The sequence below is a fragment of the Tachysurus fulvidraco genome, chromosome 10 (genome assembly GCF_022655615.1).
Source record: "Tachysurus fulvidraco isolate hzauxx_2018 chromosome 10, HZAU_PFXX_2.0, whole genome shotgun sequence".
Lineage (NCBI taxonomy): Eukaryota > Metazoa > Chordata > Actinopteri > Siluriformes > Bagridae > Tachysurus > Tachysurus fulvidraco.
The window spans coordinates 22,828,169-22,852,417 of NC_062527.1; the positions used below are offsets into that span (position 1 = coordinate 22,828,169).

The 24,249-nt window shown below is 36.1% G+C and overlaps 2 protein-coding genes across 5 annotated transcripts in view; one reads left to right on the forward strand and one right to left on the reverse strand.

The window, feature by feature from the left end:
- LOC113653816 (M1-specific T cell receptor alpha chain-like) overlaps positions 1–23,840 on the forward strand; it is a 39,055-nt gene extending 15,215 nt beyond the window's left edge. For 2 of the 4 annotated variants that reach the window (XM_047820008.1, XM_047820006.1), the window contains exons 3-4: positions 23,456–23,620; positions 23,747–23,840. In XM_047820008.1, coding sequence (XP_047675964.1) covers positions 23,456–23,620; positions 23,747–23,811 — 230 coding nt within the window. In that variant the 3' untranslated portion in view covers positions 23,812–23,840. Of the gene's footprint in view, positions 1–20,511; positions 20,604–22,269; positions 22,673–23,455; positions 23,621–23,746 lie in introns of those variants that run through there. The other 2 variants (XM_027163644.2, XM_047820007.1) reach the window with 2 other exon arrangements.
- LOC113653848 lies at positions 8,240–12,537 on the reverse strand. The gene is made up of 5 exons (XM_027163699.2): positions 12,121–12,537; positions 11,114–11,464; positions 10,490–10,630; positions 10,328–10,377; positions 8,240–8,389 (listed from the first exon to the last, which is right to left on the reverse strand). Exons 1-5 carry the CDS (start codon positions 12,188–12,190, stop codon positions 8,264–8,266), a joined length of 738 nt encoding a protein of 245 aa, XP_027019500.2. The 5' UTR covers positions 12,191–12,537; the 3' UTR covers positions 8,240–8,263.
- Positions 23,841–24,249: the final 409 nt, after the last annotated feature.

Below are 24,249 nucleotides of genomic sequence, written 5' to 3' on the forward strand. Positions count from 1 at the left end.
TGTGTTTGAGCGACTGGGGAAGGAGACATATCAGGGTGAGGGATATGAGGGCCGTGTGGACGTTCCTGAGGAAGAGCTGAGTAAAGGGAACTGTTCCCTGGTGTTACAACACCTGAAACTTACTGATACAGCTGAATACATTAGCTACGAGGTATTGAGAGGCACCAGGAAATTAAACAGGGTAAAGAGATCTGAAACACCTAAACTACATCTGATCAGCAAAGTTCATCTCTCAGTCAATGGTGAGTTATTGTCAGTAGAACACACACTGATCATTACACACAATGACTGGAAAAGCACTGGGCTTACTTTAGAACAGCCTAGAGCTTCATTCAAGCCAGTACAATGATCATGTCAGTGTTTTCAGCTAAACAAGCTCTTCATGTGTGGTAGACTGAGTAGGAAATACAGAGCACTTGATCATCTTTAGACTTCTGTTTATTACACACAATAGCACTTTTAACAATTAACAAATTGACTCAAAGAAACTTTACATAACTGTAGAAAAAGAATAAAAAAAAACTAAAGTTTGTAGTTTAAAATTAAGTCACTATTAAAAAATACTATATTACTATAAACGTTACTAACATCTGTCCCTAATGATCAAGCCTGATGTGTCGGTGGTGAAAATAAACTCCCTGAGATGATATGAGGAAGAAACGTTAAGAGGAACTCAGGAGTGGACTTCATCAGAATCAGCTACTGTCCTAGACAGAATAAAGACACAAACAAGAATGTAAAAATAGTATAAGAATATTAAAACTTTACATATAATTAAAGAGTATTAAGAAGTAATGATATGTAATATGCAGTTGTGTTCTTCACACACACACTGCAGCCTTCATTTGGGTGGTGTTCTTATTAGTGTAAAAGATTGCAGAGATTAGACCAGTGTTTTTCAACCCGAGGTACGCAGACCCATAGTTTTCCGTGGCGTAAATACAGGGGGGTCCGTAAAATTATTATATAAAGTGATCCATGATATAAAGTTATCCTACATTATTTTTTAGTTTTACTGTATATGGAAATTATTATCATTACTAAAACCAGAAAAATCAAGGTTGAATTTACAAAAGCTAAATAGGACAGATGGCAGTGTAAAAACTGTTCCACATGCTGAAAGAGAATATTGTTGTGAAATGGACAGTGTTGTTGTGATGTGATGGGGTTAAGTACTCTAAAAAGGTTGAGAAACACTGGAGCAGACCATCATGTTTATTTTAGTGGAGAGTGTAAGTTAATAAGAGTTTGTTAAAACAGTTAATAATGGAGTGAAGGACTGGGAATGTTAACATTGAGCTACATTATAAGTGAGTCACATGTTCCTACACATGTTCCTGATCTACAGTAAATCACTGTAGCATCATCCAGAAAAGTTAAACATAAAAGAGCCATTATTGTACCGAGATGATAGAATAATGTTTTTTTCCATTACAGAAAAACGTGCAGAAAAAACTGAAGAGAAATCGTATGAAAAACAAAAACTGTCTGGAGGTGAGATACACTCAAATATTTTAGATTAAATTTCTTCCAATAATTCCAGTTTTTCAGGATGTTCTGTTTATTGGGCTTTTTTTTTTTTGCTCCCTAAAGATTTTCTTATTGCCCATGATATTTTGAAACATACAGTAATTATATGACACCCTCCCTTCACACTGTTATGTAGTTCTGACTTTAGTTGCAGCATCACTTCCCTGTGAGGGGCGAGTAGACACAAAACATGGCAGCAAAATAATAGATAGATTCAAAATCGATTCAAAAGTTTTTCCTTTCATTGTAATTTAACTGCATCTCTATATACACTTGTGTATTGTTTTGTTGTAAACCACTGTAAACTAGATAAAATAATTAATTTCTGTATTTTTCCAGGTGCTTCAGGAATGAAGTGTCTACACTCACAGTTCATGGTCCTGTTTCTTCTATCAGTTACTCTTTCACTTCTTCTTGAAGCCACCTGACTATCATCTAGTGCCGTGCACATGATTGTGTAGTTACTCCTCTACTTTAAGTTTTCTCTGTTTGTTGTTGTTCTGTTTACCTACTTGAACAACCACCTGCCTGTCTTGCAGTCTGTGTTACCTGTTACTGTTTTCCCCTTCGTATGACTGGGACGTCTGCTTTTAAATCCGGGAATCCTGACGATCGCAAACAAGCCAGCTACGATCTCAGGAAAACCATCAAAGCCGCAAAAAGACAATACAAAAACAAAGTTGAAGAACATTTCAACACCAACAACGCAAGAAGCATGTGGCAGGCAGGGCATCAACAACATCACGGACTTTAAAGGGAACAAACCAGCGACTGTGAACATTGCCACCTCTCTACCGGATGAGCTAAATAACTTTTATGCTCATTTCGAGGCTCACAACCCCGCCCACACAGAGAGCGCTCCCGCGGCTGCTGCAGAAGATGTCAGTGCGCTCTCCGTCTCTGTCGCGGATGTAACCCGATCCTTCCGACGGGTAAACATCCGCAAGGCTGCGGGTCCTGATGGCATCCCAGGCCGTGTGCTCCGAGCATGCGCATCCCAACTGGCCGGTGTGTTCACAGACATTTTCAACCTCTCCCTGTGTCGGTCTGTGGTTCCATCATGTTTCAAAAAATCCACCTTTGTGCCCATACCAAAGAAAAATAAAATCACATGCCTAAATGACTGGAGGCCAGTTGCTCTCACACACATCTTCAGTAAGTGCTTTGAGAGACTCATCAGAGAATACATCTGCTCTGTGCTGCCTGCCTCACTTGATCCGCTACAGTTCGCATACCGCAGCAACCGTTCCACAGATGATGCTATTGCTTTCACCCTACACACTGCTCTCTCCCACCTGGAAAATAAGAACTCCTATGTGAGAATGCTGTTTGTGGACTACAGCACAGCATTTAACACAATAGTGCCTGCCACACTTGTAGCGAAGCTCCAGACTCTGGGACTAAACAGATCTCTGTGCAGCTGGATTCTGGACTTCCTGACAGGCAGACGTCAGGTGGTAAGAATGGGCAACATTACTTCATCCCCGCTGATCCTCAACACCGGTGCACTTTAGGGCTGTGTCCTCAGCCCACTCCTGTATTCCCTGTATACACACGACTGTACAGCCACACACAGCTCCAACGTCATCATCAAATTCGCTGATGATACAACGGTGATAAGCCTGTCACCGACAATGATGAGACGGCCTACAGAGAAGAGGTGAGCACCCTGACTACATGGTGTCTGGAGAGCCACCTCTCACTAAACATTGACAAGACCAAGGAGCTGGTGGTTGATTTCAGGAGACAGAGCAGAGAACACAGACCCATCACCATCGACAAGACACCTGTGGAGCGTGTGAGCAGCTTTAAGTTTCTGGGTGTTAACATCAGTGAGGATCTCACCTGGTCCACACACACCGACACAGTGCTGAAGAAGGCACACCAACGCCTCTTCTTCCTGAGACGGCTGAGGAAGTTTGGAATGAGCCCCAGCATCCTCAGAACATTCTACACCTGCACTATAGAGAGCATCCTGACGGGCTGCATCACCGCCTGGTTTGGAAACAGCACCGTTGGCAACCGTAAGCCTCTGGAAAGGGTCGTGCGAACTGCCAGCCACATTGTTGGAGGTGAGCTTCCCTCCCTCCAGGACATCTACAACAGGCGGTGTATAAGGAAAGCTCGGAGGATCATTAATGACTCCAGCCACCCATCCCACAGACTGCTCTCTCTGCTCCCCTCAGGAAGACGTCTCCGCAGCATCCGATCCCGCACCAGTCGACTGAGGGATAGCTTTTTCCCTCAGGCCATCAGACTAATTAACAGCCATAACTAACACAGCATACAGCATGCTTCCACAATATTCAACAGTTCAACACCGGACTATACACACATGCACACACGCACACTGCATTCGTACTGCATCAATACACACTGGACTATACACACACACACTGCATCTAATCTAAAATAACAATCTATCTGACTATAAGCTATTAGTACCACAGGACATTTCTGTATCTGTACAGTCCATTGCACCTTAACATGTTACATAAATATTACATGTATATAATACTTATATATATTATTTATATTTATACTTATACATACATATATGGTAGGGTTATATATATGTCTAGTAGTACACTGGTTGTACTGACTATGTATGAGCACATTGCAACCTTTCCACATTTTAAACATTTGCACATTTCAATGGTACTGAGCATTTTGCACATTTTTTTTTTTAACCTGTCTGTAAACTGTTCTATTTATGTTTCTACTATTGTATGTAAATGGTTCTGCAATTTCTGGAGCTCGCTCCCAAGAATTTCACTCACCAAGGCACATGTGCCGGGGTGATGTGACAATAAAGGTGACTTGACTTGACTTGACTTGACTTGACTTGACCTTGACATGGTGATGGGGCTTGTGTACTTCAGTGAACCTCAGGGCTATGTCATCAGGAAACGAATGTTCCTATTAGGGCCACCCATGTTGAACAGACCTGAGGGGAGGAGTCAGACAAATTCAGTCATAATTACGTCTTTAAAAAAGTACAGGAAAGACAGAAAAGAAATGCCCTCTGACCACTTTAGAGGAACCAGCATATAAAGTGTTCTCATATAAACAACAGATTAATACAAAATGCTGATTTGCAGGTGATTTACTGTCCTGATCAAATACAATCAAGAATTCAACAAAGTGGTATATGAGACATGGCAACGACAAATATATGCTGTTTCCAAGTATGTACCTGATTAATAATAAAATGAAAACAGTAGTTTACTGCCCTCATTGTAGACCAGTTTTAGGGAGAATGATAGGGAGATGATAGGAGAATGATTGTGAAGGACTGACGAGTGTGTTCACTTCTTCCAGGAATTCTAATAGAGGCTTTTGAAACTGCATGGAATTTAATATAAGAGATTAAAGTTAACCTGTAAATAAAATATATGGGCACTTGACAAATAGAGGTGAAACAGTAATTTTTTCTATGTGACAAACAAAATATATGAAATTATAATGTTCAAAGGCTGAAGTTGGTGTCACTGTTACTGTTTTATAGAATTTCCCCATCTTTATGCTATTTTCTAAGCCTTTTTCACAGCAACAGATGTAAAATGTCCTGCGGTGTGACACCACACTACAGTAAAGAGAAAATATACAGATATTACTGATTACTGCAAATCACATATGTTAAAGTTTAAGAATCCTTTTCTGAAAAATCATCATTGAAATTCAACATACAGTTATAACTGTTTTTCAGTTCCACTCCTTACTTACGCCTTCTTTTCTCACTCACTCGCATAGAAATATTTCGTAAAATAAGAAAGTTTTACTGCTCTGTTTATTTTTTTTGTGATAGTTAAATTATGCTCATGATCATGATAAAAATCTAATTAACTTAAGGCATTTAGTTGCATTTAAAGTGATGTCACACCACATGACTGCCATGTCACGCCGCAGGACGGCATTTAATGTTACAAAATTTTGCTTGTCGTAAATATTCCTGTATATTGTTTTTGTATGTAAAAACCTTTTTTTATTAAGTTAATATTTGTAAAATAATGCCAAAGCTCTCATGAGTTATTCCAAATGTTGCTGGATTATTTTATAGCTGCTTATATTTCATGTCTCATTTATGTTACAGTCACACCGCAGGACATTGGGCTTTTATGCCAAATGTCCTGCGGTGTGACTAACATAAATGAGACATGAAATATAAACAGCTATAAAATAAACCAGCAACATTTGGAATAAATGTGTCTTTTCTTACAACAATCATATTTAAATTAAGCAAATACAGTAATTTGCTTAATTTACATATGATTGTTATAAGAAAAAACGCATTTTAGTGAGTATTTACACTATGTTACATTACAATCACATGTCACATCAACCACCCATATCATTTGCTGTCCTATTTTGTAATAAATTATTGCCCGAGCTCTTTAGAAGTGTTTCATTTTCAAACTAATTTTGAAGGAGTGGCGTAGTGGCATTCCTTCTTGGCTCAAACCTTGAATCAAATGGCCACCTTAAACAATGGGACAAATGGGACAAAGAGACAGGCCTTTTTTCGCATTAGGTTTCTAGGCAGAGGGGATCTCTTTGTTATAGGCCTTTTAAATTTAGCATGCAGTCTTTTTATACAAGGTTATACAGTAAACAAGCAAAAGAAAAACGCACAGACATGTCTGTAGAAAAAAAATCATATAAAATCCATTTTTGAGTCTTTTAACTTGTAAACTAAGACATGTGGCTATGACCCTGAGTTTGTCTTTATCCCATTAGATGTGTTTACAGCATTGTATTTTAGTCAGTTTTTCAGATAAACAACTATGACGGAAATAAAAACCATCCATTCTAGCCTCTGTAACTCTGTGTCAGTAAGGTCTAGAATCACCCTCTTGTATCAGAAACCAGAGATTGTTTCCTTTCCAATGAGACCAGGCACACCTCTGTGTGTCAAAGTATATGGGAGCTGTACCACTTTTAATTTGGGCATGTCGTTTAGACAAAAAACATGAAATTTCATGCCTGTTTCATAACAGGTTTTAAATATTATAGTTTTAATGCATTCTGCACTAAAATGACATTATTCTTAAAAATTGCATAATTATAAGCATGTTTGTCTAGTTTCAAGACCTAACAGTATTTTTAGTGACTAGATTTAAGTTAAAATGTTCTAGATTTAATGCAATTTGCACCAAATGTAAGTATTATTCAATTCTTATAAAAAGAAAAAAACTGCACAGTTTTAGGCATTTTTGTCTAGTTTTAAGATCTAATTCCATTTATTAGTGACTAGATATTTATGCTATTTTCAAGAATTTTTATCAAGTCAATTTTGCTTACCCCATTGGCAGATTTTTGTGCTTGATTCTAGTACACTTTAACTAGATTTAAGCATATCTTGCTTGTTTCAAGAGGGGCATTTTTTGCAGTGTATAATATGGGGATTGGAGGACGGATATATAATTGGATTTTAGACTTCTTGTCAAATCGGGCATTTTGTGTTAAAATTGAAGATGCTGTATCCGATCAGCTGGATATAATAAATGGTATTCCTAAAGGGAGTGTTGTTACTGTAGCCCCATTCCGTTCAATATAATGATAAATTACCTTTGAGAATTATATCTAACTTTATGCAGATGATGGGGCCATGTGGAAAACAGGAAAAAATACTAGACAAGTGATTAATAAAATTCAGAATGCTATAATAAAAGTAGAGAAATGGACATATGATTTGGGATATAAAATGTCAGTTGGTCAGACTGGTGCAGACTGGTCTTTACGAGGAGTGTTTGCCTGATTTTTTTGTCAAGCTCATTAAAGACTTTTATTATTTACATCAGCGTCCTGCATTTTGAGTCCTCACTTTCAGCCCACCCTGACAGGCAGAGAATGGAGCAGCTGGTGTAGCAGTGTTCTGTGTGGACATCCAGGTCTCTGTTTGTGACATCCAGCACAAAAAAAATCAAAGGAGTAATGGGAAGATAAAGCTGAGATAAAATCAGCTTTCTTTACAGCAGACTGTCAATTCCAGAACCCACCGACCACCACTGTTTGAGACTTACACAACAGAGGAGGGTAGATGAGGTTAGTGGGATTGTGACCTCTGCTCTGTGGACGAGAGCGTCTGAGACAGTAGGAATTGAGTACAGAGATGGGTTTGAGGCAAATATCTGCAGTCAAGCAAGAGTGAGATTTAAAATATGGGTTGGTAAAAAAGGAAAAATTAGTACTAGACACTTATTTACAATGTGTTAGAGGTTTTGGGGATACAAAGAGAATGGGTTAAATTTAAATAGGTAAACCCTGCCCCCAATTCACACCTTAAGGGAGACTGAAACTACTCCTGATTAATCAGCTGAGAGAACAACAAAGACCAACACTATAAAATCAACAATGCTATAGAATATAACACAATTCAAATCAGACTACTCTAGAACAAAGCAGATAATAAACTACCTTACCAGAAGACAATGTATTCAAAGAGAGTTAAAGCACACGTGTGTGTGCGCGTGCACACACACACACACACACACACACACACACACACACACACACACACACACACACACACACAGGATAAAAACTACAAAGACCAACTACAGTGTGAGTTCTGCTGAAGGGACATTAAAATATACAAACTGAAAACATTCATAACAAAGTTACTAATAAGCATTTATCTTTATTGGTAACATGTAAAGTTATGTTTATATGTTAAATAATTGTACATATAAGAAAATAAATAAATAAAATAAATAAAGACACATTGTGTTGTTCAGTTTCTCTGTGGCTGTGAGGCGACTGTTGCATAGGTCACACTGTCCAAATCAGGTCTTGAGTTGTTGTTTGCAGATCTGAATTTTCTTTTGTACTGAACACTGGCATAATGAATGTTTTCTTCCTGTAGAGAGATTCAGATGATAAACCAGTGTTTATTGTAAAAACATTAGCATTAGCTCAACATTTCTGTTTATTCTGTTTCACATACATTTGTTGTGTTATTTCATATTTATTTAAACACCATAACCACTTGATCTCATTTGAACCCCTTAATCACTTTTTATTGGGTAAATAATATACAACATCATAGTAATTGAGTAAGAGTTGTCATTTAATTTTTTTCTAAGAAGCTGCTTGTGAAGTTCTGACATTCTGTGTACAGGAGTAGAAGTTTGTTGTGACTAGAAGTTGTTATAACCAGAGATTGTTTGTATAAAATATTAGAGGTTCAGAATGAGCCGGAGAGGATTCGGCTCATAAGCAACTCTTGGTAAGGGCAGACCTTGGTATAGGTAAGATATACTGATCAGGAGACGATGTGTATCTAGACAACGATCTTCCATCAGTTTTCTGTGTTTGAATTATGCTTATAAAATCTCAATGTAATGAATGATCAGGCTCCTTTTAATCCAAAATTACCCAATGCTCCTTTTCTCCACTCCATTCTGAAATTGCCCGAGCACAGCCAAATAATTCTCCATACTATAGACCTGTCCTTAATTTAAAGTTTCAACACTTTAATGCAGCTTAAAATGACAATTGCCCTAAATATGGACAGGGTTGCCAGGTTTCCTCTGACCTAAACAAATTATAGTTACTTACTAAGTTACATCTAGCAATCAAGTGAACAGTTCATTTATAGACTCTGAGCTGTTTTTCTTGTTCGGTAATCATTGTTATCTGTGATCATGTCAGCAAGAATGAGATACAAACAACCAACAGCAGGGCCAAGCAGAGACCCTTTTAGAGGCAGATGCTCAAAGATTAAAAAGGACAGAACACGATTTAAAACAACTACAGCATACAACTTTCTGATCTACTGTATAGTATACAAATAGAACATAACATACTGCATCATATTATAATATAATATTATATTATTATTTATTTAGCAGTCATTACATTAGATCAAATCTTTTTTAAACATAAACATTAAACATATTAAAACAGGAAAATCAGAAAAAAATTAACTGTAACATTCAGAAACATGTTACAAATAATAATAATAATAATAATAATAATAATAATAATAATAATAATAATAATAAGAAGAAGAAGAAGAAGAAGAAGAAGAAGAACACAGAGAAGAAGAATAAGAAGAATAAGAAGTGTAAGAATAACAGGTATAAGACTCTGTATAACCAAGATTTTTGTATTTATTTCAGTATTTTATAAATTACAGTGTATTTTCACCTGAACTGAAAAATTAACTGGAAAAACTAAAATATAAGTAAAGTTGACTCTACTTTACTTGACGTTTTCTAAAGGGCATTGAAACAGCTGTTTTTTTTTCTGTTTTTTTTTTAAGTTTTTTGATGACTGCTCATTTATGACTACATACAACTCTATGGGTATATTACATTTGCAATTACAGTATTTACACATTAAATACTCACTCACCAAAATATAAATATAATTATTAAAGTAATAATAATACAATATTTTTTATATTAATAGTAACATTATGACTAATTTTGTTCTGCTTTTTATACCTAATTCCACTATTTTTATTTCATTTGATAAATTACACTATGTACTATTGTGGAATCTATATGTGAGTTTGCCTTTTCTTTTACTGACATTTTATTACAGTTAAACAACTAATTATAACTTATTTTATGTGTCTGAAATAGTTATCCATTACTTTGAAATTTACAGTAAACATTTACATTACACCTAGCTGTTTATACCTAGAGGTTTATAAGCTTAGTTTAGTCCAACACCAAGCATTTTACTGTGATACATGCTATGAAACTTTGTTTCAAGGAAGGAAATAAAAAAATCATTTTTAATTATTTTTTTTATGCTAGTATAGTCATTAATCTGAATTGTTTCATACCTTTTCAGTGGAGTCAGTAGAGTGACTGCAGCATGATAAATTTAATTTTCCTGATATATATATATATATATATATATATATATATATATATATATATATATATATATATATATATATATATATATATATAAATTTTCAACCTTGAAGTTCAGCTAGTTTTACCTTGTATCCTGCAGCAAAACACACACATGCAGATGTTCATTAGAAGAATTAAAATCATAGTACATAACACGATAATCCAGCAGTTCCCATTTCCCCCAACCTGCTGTGAATCTGGTGAAGGAGCAATCTTATTGCTGCCACCTAAAATACACACAGAAATTTGATAGATATTTTGAAATTGTTCATTTATTTGACAAAGATGTCAAATTTGTTAATACATAATAAATCTGATGACTGTGTGACTATGCTGGTGGTACTGTCAGGTGTCGGGAGCTACACATTTGTCACTGGTGAAAGTGTTTCTAATGAATTGTACACATTTAGCCTTATCCTTGAAACTTTAAAAAAAGGCGACTTTAAAACAGAAGTATTTCCAAAAATACCTCTTAACACAAATAATTATAATATTTATAATCAGTAGGTAGGTTTACTGTCTCTTTTACTGTAATAAAAACTTTCTTAATTAAAAATTTTAATATATAAGTATCAGTAAATCTCCAGTAAATTCTCAAGATAATAATATGTAACAACATGAAATAAATATTAAATAATTCTATAAATAAATATAAAAAAAAAACAAAGTACAGTATTAATAACCAATGTAAATAAAGTGTTGTTACTGACCTGTAAAGTTCAGACTGATGACTTTTCCAAACTGATTGTGTTCCTTTTTTCGACCTCCACAGTAATAAAATCCCAGATCTGTGTCTCTAACTCCAATAATCACTAAACTGACTGAACTGCTGTTTTCTGTTATAGTAAAGTGACTCTTATCCTCATTATGAACAATTTGAAATAGATTGTCCAGATTCCCTTTTGAGGTCGATATAATCTGCCTCACGCCTGCTGAGTTCATGTGATACCACGATATCTCTGAATAATCAGTGATGTTACAGAACAGAGTGACGTTTTCTCCAGGATCAACAGATAACAGATCAGCTGAAATGTTCTGAAGGAGACTCAGACTGATGACACCTGAAAGATCAACACCACATGAAGAGAGAAGATTCATCAGCACTCTGTAAACCTAACACACAGATCACAGTACATTACATCCATGGAGCCGCACTTAACATATAGACAATACTGTTATATTTATATCTTAATATTTTATTTATATTTAGTAACATACGGCTAAGTACAGTGACCCATACTCAGAATTCGTTCTCTGCATTTAACCCATCCAAAGCGCACACACACAGTAGTGAACACACACACACACACACACACACACACACACACACACACACACACACACACACACACACACACCGTGAACACACACACACCGTGAACACACACCCGGAGCAGTGGGCAGCCATTTATGCTGCGGCACGCGGGGAGCAGTTGGGGGAGTTCGCCTTGCTCAAGGGCACCTCAGTTGTGGTATTGCCGGCCCGAGACTCGAACCCACAACCTTAGGGTTAGGAGTCAAACTCTCTAGCCATTAGGCTGTGACTAATTTTGTTTTGCTTATTTAAATTGTCGAAAACTTCCTGTTATAACTGAATGCATTAATCTCTCTTCAGCTAATGTGGACAGTCCAAAATGTAAAAAAGCTAAATAATATTAAAAAATATTAATTATTATAATATTAATTAATAAAAAATAATAATAATTAATGAACTCACCAATCATCAGCTGTAGATTAAACCCACTCAGGAACTCTGCCATGTCTAACACACATCCTCCACTGAACATGTGAACAGACACTTAGTGGAATAAAAAGTCTTCTGTTTCTGCTGTTTTCCGGTTTAACTTCTTCAGCCACGAGACTCTACATCCTGTCTCCTGTTCTGTTCTGGTGTTCAATAAGCTTCTGAAATCTCATTTTATATTCTCACATTTATTCTTATAACTCATTAGTTTATTAGTTACTTTAATCTACTGTCCTGAGTGTTAGAGCTGAGAGGAATAGATGAAGGATGAATATAGAGAAGTTACCAGTCAGAACAGAGTTAAAACGAGGAAATCCATCATTGTGGAACTGTTTTCTCGGCTGTCAGGAGATTCTTGTGTTGGTCACACAGATTAAATCAGATTCTGCAGACTGAAAAAAATTTATTTACTACAAATGTGTTTGTCAGGTCTCTATGAATGTATTGTTTTATATTAACACAATTAGGTTCCACACAACCAACATGATTAGATCAGATCTGGAATAAAATCAAACACTGTACAGTTACCAGATCCCAGGATTAAACCCAGGACACTGCTGTTGTGAGACAGTGTGTAAATTATACCTCTAATGTTCTCAGAAATATCTACATTCACTTTTGCATAAAAAAAACTCAGCTATAATTATTTAAAAACACTTACATGACATATTTTATTATATATTTTTATATTTTATTATATTCTTTAGTCATGCCAACATTCCCTTCAAAAAATTAGCTTCCTCTTTGTCTTTAATCAGGATGCAGGGTTTTAAAAAGACACACCTCTAAAACTCACACTGTTTTCATGAGTTTATAGCTGCAGATATGAGACTGTACTCGTTAGTGGAGAACACAGGATTTAATAACATGTCCAGTGTTACAGAGAGAGTAAGATTAACAAAAGCTCTATGTTTAAACACCATAAGTCCAGTAAAAGGGTCTGATGTGGTTTTTGTTCAAGCACCAAAACCACAATGACACATTTTTCATTTTCTGCTTCTGCTGCTGATGTTAAAACCACACACACAGCAGAGGAAACAGCACACAGGGCAGGAACAAACACACACTGGGCAGTTTTTAACCTCTAAGGTTGTGTTAGTAGCAGTTAGCAAATAAAATAAAATAAAACAATAAACAAACAAACAAACAAATAAGTAAATAAAAGGTGGCTCATCATCGTTCATAGCTTTTCTGAATAAATCTATATATAAAAGTAATACAGGAATAAATTTGACTACTTTTTAATCATTAAACTTTATGTATCTGTCAGCGTGAGGTATGATGATCAGTTTAGAGATGAATTCGGTCATATCACATCACATCACTGAAAAATAATTTAAATTTTGGAGTTTTAACCCCTTTAAGCATTGCCCCCCTTTTGCAGCTTTTTCGCCTACATGACCTACCCAACAAAAAGTGGTACAGCTCCCACATACTTTGACACACCTGGTCTCATTGGAAAGAAGAGATTCTCTAGTTTCAGAAACTAGTTTCAGGTTGATTCTAGGCCTTACTGGCACAAAGTTACAGGGGTTGAATGCAGGTTTTCATTTCTGCCTGAGCTGTTTACCTGATAAACTGATTGATCTTATTTTTCTGGAACATGTTAGGGACCAAACAACAACTGAGAGTCATAGCCACATGTCTTGGCTTTCACCAAAAAAAATTTCAAGTCAAAAGACCCAAAAATGGCTTCAATATGAATATTTTTCTACGGCCCTGGTCGTCAGGTGCAGCGTTTTTGTGTACTTGTTTACTATATAACTTTGAAATAAAAGGCTGCAGGCTCAGTCTGACAAGCCATAAACAAGCCTAGACTCTCTCTCTATCACTCTGGTGTGAAAACAGGCCTGTAACTTGTCACCCTGAGCTGTGAGAGGGACAAAAGGTCAGGGATTACGCAAGAATTCTTCTGCGCATCCAGTTCACGCAGACACAGGCAAAGAACATAAGGCATGTCGCATACCGTTGGAATCGTCTGCTTATTGGCTAAACAGCTGTATAGGTCCCAGCCAATTTCATTGCTATTGGAAGGAGTAATTGTCAGTCAAAATGCGGGTTCCCAAAAAGGAGGTCATGCCACCATTGGCTTCTCAGCCGTCTATCTCTGCCATACAAGCACCAATTGGCTCAAATGAGGGCTTATTTGATTCGTTAGGACCTGGGCTATAAATATGACGTAGACTTTGAATTTTTGAATATCCCAATTAGGAGTTAGAGCGGCAAAACGAGATGATGGCGCACTTCTGTTTCCAGTTTTCAGAACACTAACGGAATATTTGCGGCGCGACCAGAGCGATTTGGATTAAAAGGCTTACAGATTTCAATTCCTTGGACCTGTGTGGATATTTGTGGATTATTTGTGTTGGAATATATTACCCCAGTGAAGAAAGAGACGCGTCTAAAGGTAAGGGAAAAACCGGTCTAGCGCCACCTAGGTCAGTTTTGTCCGAAATTTTTTTCTAATAGTATGAAGGCTGTGAATCATATTGTGCTTTGTGTGTGGGCTGAAAAAATTATTGAGAGTATAAACTTTACTAGGTAAATAGGTTTTTTCGTGTTTTTGGAGGATTTGATGCTTTAAAGTTGAATTGAAGCTTGTTTCTGGGTCATCCCCTAGTGGTCACTTCTACTTCCGTGCCGAAGACCATCCATCATACAAGTCTCAAGGTCTAAGGGGTTGAAATATCTTACGTTTAACTTCTGTCTGTACATGTGTCTTATCTGGATGCAGTATATAGAATGATCTCTCTGAAGTGACAATGTCCTTTTCTGAAATCCTTCCAATTCACTCCATCCAGCAGGTGGCAGCAGAATTACACTGTACATGTGTTACACTCCTGCGTTACTGTAGAAAAATTCCTATTAGTTAAAATAAATCACGTGAGGAATTCAGTTGTAGAAAAACATTTCGAGTAGATTAGTAGAAGTAGTTTGTCACTTTTTTTCCACCAAAATCAGACAGACAGCATTAATTATTTAGTACACAGCGTCTGTAATGTTGTAATCAGCTTGTAGGAGGTTCTCTGTTTGTGATCCTCGTGCTTGTCCTTATCTGGGCCATCAGGAGACACTTGTGTAGGTCACAGAGGTCAAATCAGATGGTTCCAGCTCAGCTTCCTGCAGAGTGAAATGTACCATAGGTTAAAATGAGCTTGAAATGACAACAGGAGCTTTTTACTTTGCTTTAATAATGACATGATTTCAACTTTAATTTTCTTTTAAGCTACATTTCATCATGTAGGTTTCTGGAACATTATTGTTTGAGTCCCAGGTAGAAAAACCCTCTGAAAAAGGAAACAATAAACACATTTCAGAACACAGTTTTTCACAATACCTAATGTTTTTGTTACACACAGTCATTGTGCACGAGTGTATACAGGCTGCTGTATGACCTGCCATAACATAGTATAATAAATACATTAAGGAACATGTGTGTGACAGGGTGAACTTTGTGAACGTTGGTCTTTAAGATGAAAGTTCTCACCCTTGGAACAGTACAGAGAGGAACAGATGACAGTAACAGAGACAGAAACTGCACACACACCTGATAGGATTATAGTAATAAGCCCGCAGTGCGCAGGAAGTGCAGATTCTTGTGTGTCTGACTGATCAGTCTTATGATCATCTGAAACACAGAGAGAAACACAGATATCTGAAACATAGAAACACCATAAAGTCAGCTCAAAAAGGAAAGTGTATCATGGTTGCTGTCTGTGCTGTAAAAAAAAGTGTAAATTTAACGGTAAAATACAGTATAAATGCTACAATACAAATCTGTAAGTCGGAAAAATAGGCAATAACTGTAGAATTTATGGGAAAAACATGTAAAATTTAAGCAAGTTCATGTGCAACAGTAAAAGACTTTGGTGTGATTATTGACACCGGTTTGTCATTTGAATCTCACATAGACAAAAACACTCGGGTCGCTAGGGCAGCCTTATCAACTCTGAAATAGTGCTAAGATGTCAGCAAATGATGCAGAAAAACTAGTTGCTGCTTATGTTACCTCAAGGTTAGATTATTGTGATTAGATTAGATTAGATTAGATTAAACTTTATTGTCATTTCACATGTACAAGGCAAAGAAATGCAGTTTGTCATCTAACCAGAAGTGCAATAAGCAGCAAGTGCAAGATGTACTGTATTAACACTATGATTACAGTATTAACACTATGATTACAGTATTAACACTATGATTACAGTATTTTCAGTATGGTTACAGTATTTACAGTATGAACAGGATAATATACAGAAGAATATGCTATGGATATATAAGATATGATGCCTTACTGTCTGGATGCTCCAGTAGGTGCCTGCACTTTGCACATTACTTCTTCTACTTCTTCTACCTTTATCTTTTCCCGTTAGAGGGCCACTGTGAATCATCTGTTTCCACCTAACTCTATCATCATCATCCTCTACTCTCGCACTAGTTACTTTCATGCCTTCATTTAACACATCCATAAATCTCCTCTTTGTCCTTCCTCATGACCTCTTACCTGCAGCTCCATCTCCAACATCCTTCTACCAATATAACCATCTCCCACCAATGTACATGTCCAAACCATCTCAATCTAGTCCTTGTCCCCAAAACAGCCAACCTGAGCTGTCCCGCTGATGTGCTCCTTCCTAATCATGTCCATCCTCGTCACTCCTAAAGAGAACTTCAACATCCTGATCTCTGCTACCTCCATCTCTGCCTCATGTCTTTTCCTCACTGCTACAGTCTCTAACCCACACAGCAGAGCTGCTCTCAATACTGTCTTCTACACCTTTCCTTTCATTCTTGTTGACACTCTTCTGTCTCACACACACACAACACTCCTGACACTCTTCTGTCACACACACACACACGCACACACACGACACTCCTGACACTCTTCTGTCACACACAACACTCCTGACACTATTCTCCACCCACTCCAACCTGCCTGCGCCCACCTCTTCACCTCTTTTCCCACTCCTCATTTCACTGGGCATCTACCAATCTGGTATGGAATTCCCACTGACACAACACTGTCTATTTATCCAGGCTTGGGATGGAACAGAAGTCACTGGCTTGCAACCCTTGTGGCTAAATTCTGGTTGGAGTCTCGACACCTGGTGGTGCTCATTGCTGCTGGATATGGCTTTATGTGAACAGCCTGGAGACCTGCAGGACTGCTGTGGATAGAACCACCTGGAGATTATGGTGCTGACTTTAAATTGCTGTTACAATGTTCTGTTTTGTGCTCGGCTCCATAACTGAACAACTGAAGCCTTTCGGCATGAAGGAATTAGTGTCATATTGATAATGATCTCAGAAATTATGCTGATTTATTAATTGTTCAGGAGCTCTTGGTTACACAGCGACCTCAACTCTATACCACTGTAAAAAGAACATTATTTATAATCCCACTGATGTCATCCAAATGAGGAAACGTTCCTTTTTGAGTCTGGTTTCTCTCATGTTGTCTCAGGTAGTTTTTCCTTGCCACAGTTTTTCTTATTTATATATTTGTAAAGCTGCTTTGAGATGATGTCAATTTAATAGAATCTCTGCTGTAGAGACTGGAGATGTTGGAAATCACATCAAATGGATCTGTTATTTAGGGCACAACAAATAAATAAATAAATAAATAAATAAATAAAGTCTGTGATATCAGCTATTTTTCTTGTAGTTATTTCAGCTTTAGCATATCCTGCTTTACTGTGTATTATATATGAAAATACAAAAGTATCAGATCAGGACATCCCCTATATCTGTCAACCTTTTATATTTATCTTGGAAATTGAGCTTGCAAAACATTATTGTATACTTGTTAGCAGATGTTTACTGTCGTACAGAAGCTTCAGTCACAACTGTGTAAAGTGATATCTAAATTTAGAGCCAAGGTAAAGTCTTTAGCAATACGGTTGGAAACTGTGGTCAACAAGCGTGTTCACTGAGTTTATTAGTGCTAAAACCACAGGTGTTGATGAACAGGAAAAAATATCAGGTTTATGAGTCACACTTTATGTTCTCAACAAGAAGGTGTGTGTATCTGAGGCAAAAGCCACAGTAATTATTAAGGCTTGAACACTTGCCCCCTAGGGTGAGGGCACCAGTCTGTTACTCTAGTGTGCTGGTATGGATTTGCTCCAAACTACTTAGTGAAGTGTAACTGCAAAGCAATATAAAGTTGATGAAACATTTCTGTCTCATGAGGTCTAACTGACTGGTTTGATAAGAATGAAATTAAAATAAAATCATATGATATGGACTTCACACCTAGCAGATGTCAACTGTACTGATATGTTAGACATGTCAAGTACCAAGCTGCATTGAAGCCCTTTTCTATAAAAGCAGATAAGGCAAAGCCACACCATTTAAAGTGACGTGACATACGGCTAAGTACGGTGAACCATACTCAGAATTCATTCTCTGCATTTGACCCATCCAAAGTGCACACACACCTGGAGCCCGGACCATTTATGCTGCGGTGCCCGGGGAGCAGTTGGAGGTTTGGTGCCTTGCTCAAGGGCACCTCAGTCGTGGCCGGCCCAAGACTCAAACCCACAACCTTAGGATTACGAGTCAGACTCTCTAACCATTAGGCCATCTTGGGTTCATCTTTAAAATGTCCTTATTTACAAACTCTATGTATTTTAAATTCCACTGAAACTGTTAGCATTTCTTATGAATGCCAAATGATTTTAAAAGGATATAATCTGATGTTCCAATAATTTGCTCACCTTATTGGATGTTGAACATGATGGTACAGCGTGCTCACTGCTCAGCTCCCGTATTTCATTTTCTGTTCATAATTGAATATTTTCATAACTGAATTTTAATGCCTTGTGGTTCCACTTTATATCCTGTAGAGAGATCTGTGTGGAGTTTTCAGTTCAATTTCATTGTTTTTTTATGTTGTTCTGATGGATTTCAACAGAACATGAGATAAACCACTCTTATTAAAAACCAAACCAAACGTGTATTAAGCTGATTTCTGCTGAGTGACACTCTAAAGCAGTGGCAAAGTGGTAGAGGTCATAGGAGCAAGTGTATAAAATACTCACTCTAACTACTACAATTGCCAACTGCTAACAAGCTTTGAGGTTAAAAACTGCCCAGTGTGTGTTTTTATCCACCTGTGTTCTGTTTCCTCTGCTGTGTGTGTGGTTTTAACACTAGCAGCAGAAACAGAAAATGAAAAATGTGTCATTGTGGTTTTGGTGCTTGAACAAACCCCATCAGACCCTTTTACTGGACTTATGGTGTATAAACATAGAGCTTTTCTTAATCTTACTCTCTCTGTAACACTGAACATGTTATTAAATCCTGTGTTCTCCACTAACGACTACAGTCTCATATCTGCAGCTATAAACTTCTGATTTATTTATTGGACTAAATGAGTGATGACATTCTGCCTGAAGGCAGTAGAGATGTGTGTGTTGTTTACACTGTAATGTGCTGAATCTGTCCATCATTTACTGATCATCAGCATCGTAACTTACCATGAAGCTGAAATGCTCCTAAACACCAGACTTTATTCATTACTGCTGTTTAAACTAATATGTTAGTGTGAAGGTGTCTGTAGAATCCTGCACTGTTCCACCTTCCTGCCTCAGTACTGACTGTATAGTTAATAAAGCAGACCAGTGATCTTTATTAATAATGTAAATAACAAAACACACAAACATTTACTCATCTTTAAGGAAGTGGACATTCAACACTATACTAAAAGGGAAAATGCCATAAGATTTCTGAGAAAATATTAAATACAATTTATATAAATTTTATTTATTCATCAAAACATGATTATATTGTAAATACAAATTTGAATTTAAAACATCTAATAGGTTGAACTGAATTATTTAAAGTGATTAATTCATATAATATTAATGTGACCCAGTTCCATTATAAAATAATCACAAAGATCACGAACACGGACAGGAAGAAATAAACGTCTCTGTCTCATGTGTTGCACAGTTGTTACAACAGCAGTGTCAGAAATCATTCATTCACATAGAACCAACAAACACCTGAAGTAAAACCTGAGTATGATTTGATCTGTAAGTCCTAACATAGAGTTTCATGACAGCCGAGAAAACTGTTAGATAATAGATTTCTGTTTTAACTCGGCTTTGACTGTTTAACTGTTATGTGTCTACATTTACTTATTTATTCTTTATATTCATCCTTCATCTATTCATCTCAGCTCTAACAGTCAGGACAGTAGATTAAAGTAACTAATAAACTAATGAGTTATAAGAATAAATGTGAGAATATAAAATGAGATTTCAGAAGTTTATTGAACACCAGAACAGAACAGGAGACAGGATGTAGAGTCTCGTGGCTGAAGAAGTTAAACCGGAAAACAGCAGAAACACAAGACTTTTTATTCCACTAAGTATCTGTTCACATGTACAGTGGAGGATGTGTGTTAGACATGGCAGAGTTCCTGAGTGGGTTTAATCTACAGCTGATGATTGGTGAGTTCATTAATCAATTATATATTTTACATTTTGGACTTGGTAACGTATTCTATCCACATGAGCTTTGAGAAGTGTTCACAACATCTCTAAAGGGATCTGCATTCAGTTATCCCCTTCCACCCTAGTCCTATTTTTCTGTCGGTTTGTTGAAAACGACAAGCTCTATTTTAAATGTGTATATCTCAAAAACTGCGACATGTATTTGAATAATTTTATATATATATATATATATATATATATATATATATATATATATAGATATATATATATATATATATATATATATATATTACCAGATCAGAGTAACAGAAGATGGAACACAGCAAAAATTTAAAAATAATAACCTCCGTCTGACAAAATATTACAATTTTACACAGTAGATCTCTTTGAAGTCATGCATTAAACAAGTAAAAACACCAGAAATCTATTTTTATTATAACATCTCAACATTAACTGTTTCAAGATTTATTTATCTATTGTGTATCAGAGATATTAGAGGTTTTTGTAGAGGCACATACTCCTGTGCCAAGCTGGAGCATGTTGGAACACCGCTGTACAGTATCTGAGTTTTATCAGCTGCTGAACTACAAAACATAATTTAACTGATTTATATGTCATTATAGGTGTTCAGTCCATCCAAATATAACTATTTATGGTTTGTTTTGGAGTTCACCCACCACTACCTACAGTACAGAGACACGCATGACTATGAGCCATTCCAAACTAAATGAAAACAGCGATAATATGGACCAAATAAACACAAATAATCCACAATAAACTGGTTACATATCTTACAGACCTCAAAAGCCCTAAGCCTGTAGAATCAAATAGATTCACGTATTTTAAGGCAGTAAATTTAGTGCATCATATACTATCCATGAATGATGGTCAATGGACTTCTTGGATTTTTAAGTTTCTCACAGACACAAAAAGTAACAGACAATAAGCAGAATTTTTCTCTCTGAATTAGATTTTTAATCCTGAAACACCAAAGTTAGTGACATGGCTGCTCAGTTGTTTTGTGTTTTTTCCTAATTCTGTGAATATTCGCCACACAGTGATGATCCATATACTGTTGAATTCTGTAGAATCACAGCTTTCTGCTGTGTTCGTGTCATGTTAGTGTTTACAGGAGTCAAATTTGTATGTACAGTATGGAATTCTTACAAAGTTTTTCAGTCTGTCCATTTAACTGCTTGGTTTTGTAATTCTGCTTTATTTCAGTGAAAATAGTGTTTCTAGTTGAACTGTTGAGTTTCTTCCCATTGCTTTGGTATGCTGTATGTGTAGATACAGATAGATTTATATTTATGAACCTCATTAACATATTAAGCTCCTCCTCTCGGGTGGAAGAGGATTTATACCAGGAAGGTGAGTTGAAATGGATTTGGACAATTTAAATAAACAAAATAAATATAAATAAAATATTAAATTATAAATATAACAGTATTGTCTAAATGTGGCTCCATGGATGTAATGTACTGTGATCATGTCCCGCACTTTCTTGTCTGTCTTTTGTCTCACACTGTGTACACTAGGTGCACGGATGCTTTGTGCTTTCATGTAGCATCATGAACGTTGTCTCATTTCACTGTGTACTGCAACAGCTATATATATAGTTGTAATGACAATAAAAACTTCTTGACTTGACTCTGTGTGTTAGGTTTACAGAGTGCTGATGAATCTTCTCTCTTCATGTGGTGTTGATCTTTCAGGTGTCATCAGTCTGAGTCTCCTTCAGAACATTTCAGCTGATCTGTTATCTGTTGATCCTGGAGAAAACGTCACTCTGTTCTGTAACATCACTAATTATTCAGAGATATCGTGGTATCACATAAACTCAGCAGGCGTGAGGCAGATTATATCGACCTCAAAAGGGAATGTGGACAAACTATTTCATGTTGTTTATAATGAAGATGAGAGTCACTTTACTATAACAGAAAGCAGCAGTTCAGTCAGTTTAGTGATTATTGGAGTTAGAGACACAGATCTGGGATTTTATTACTGTGGAGGTCAAAACCAGGGACACATTCAGTTTGGGAAAGTCATCAGTCTGAACTTTACAGGTCAGTAACAACACTTTATTTACATTGTTTATTAATACTGTACTTTGTTTTTTATATTTATTTATAGACCTTTTAAGATTTATTTCATGTTATTATTATTATTATTATTTATTATTATTATTATTATCTTGATAAGTATTATTATAAATTATTATTTAGACATTAAATGTGAATTTTTCCAGCACTAAAACAGACAGTAAACATGAACATGGATTTATATAAAATGTGATTTTAAAATGAATAAATTCTTTTTTTGTCCTTTTAAAGGTTTAAGACTAAATGTGTTAATAATTGTGTAGAAGCTCTTTCACCAGGGACGCATGTCTAGCTCCAGACTTCTGTATGGTGTCATAGTCATCACTTTATCTATAAAAGTTTGCAGGTCCATTAATTTTACAGTTAAGTCCAAACAGAGATCACTGGTCAGTTTATACTTTGTTCTTTTTGTTTAATTGTCTCTTCTTTTTGTTTCACTAATCTTATGTCTTTATAGTTTAAAGCATTAGTTTAGATGTGAAATGAAGTCACTGATGTTCACATAATGCACTTTATAAACACATGATAGTCTGAATAACCAGAGAGTCACGTGTGAATTCACAATTACACGTTTTAGTCTTATGTGTGGAATTACAGTTCAATAAAACATCTATTATTGATCAGACTTGAGACGTTTCCTGGATTTAACAATAATAATAATTATAGCTGCACAATACTGATTATTATTTAAGATATTTTCTTCCAGGACACTGTACTGATATCTCTGTGGTTCTGTGTGTATTTTAGGTGGCAGCAGAAATGAGACTCGTTCTTCATCAGAGGATTCAGATTCACACCAGACTGGAGGAACTGAGAACATCTGGATTATACTTATGACCATAATGTGTGTGTGCTCCATCTCTGTCCTAATAATCATCATTTGCATGTGTGTGTTCTGCAGCAGGGTGGAAGGTAAAAGTGCTTTAACTTGTAGGTTAAACATTAAAGAATCAGACAGAAGTTTTGTGGTAATTATGTATTTATTGTGTCTAAATTTATTGTCTAATTTATATTAATGAACACAGAATTCTCTTTCAGGAAAAATATCATCATCATTATCATCATGCTGCAGTCACGACACCAGCTCCACTGAACAGGTATAAAAACATTCACATTAATGTCAAATACTGAGGATGAAAAAAATATTATTTTGCTCCCAGAAACAATTTTTATTGCATGAAATAAATATTTTTGTGTAAATACTGTAATTATAATATAATTATTATATAACTGTAGAGTTGTATGTATTGCAGAACTGCCTACATGTCACATGGCTGCCATAAAACATAAATAAACCTCTGTGATTAAAGAAAGTCTTTATTCTCAATCTGGCTTCAAAACTACTTTAGTTTATTTATCTTGTTGATCAGTGTTATGTGGTTAAGCTTAGTGTTGTAATTACACTGTAAATATGTTGTTCACTGTCACAAGAACACAACACAGTCTATAAAATAAGATCTACTTGAGGCTAGATGTGACTGAGTAAGCAACTAACTACGGTTTAAAGCAGCAACGGATTCTAGTTGAGTTCAGATGGGGAT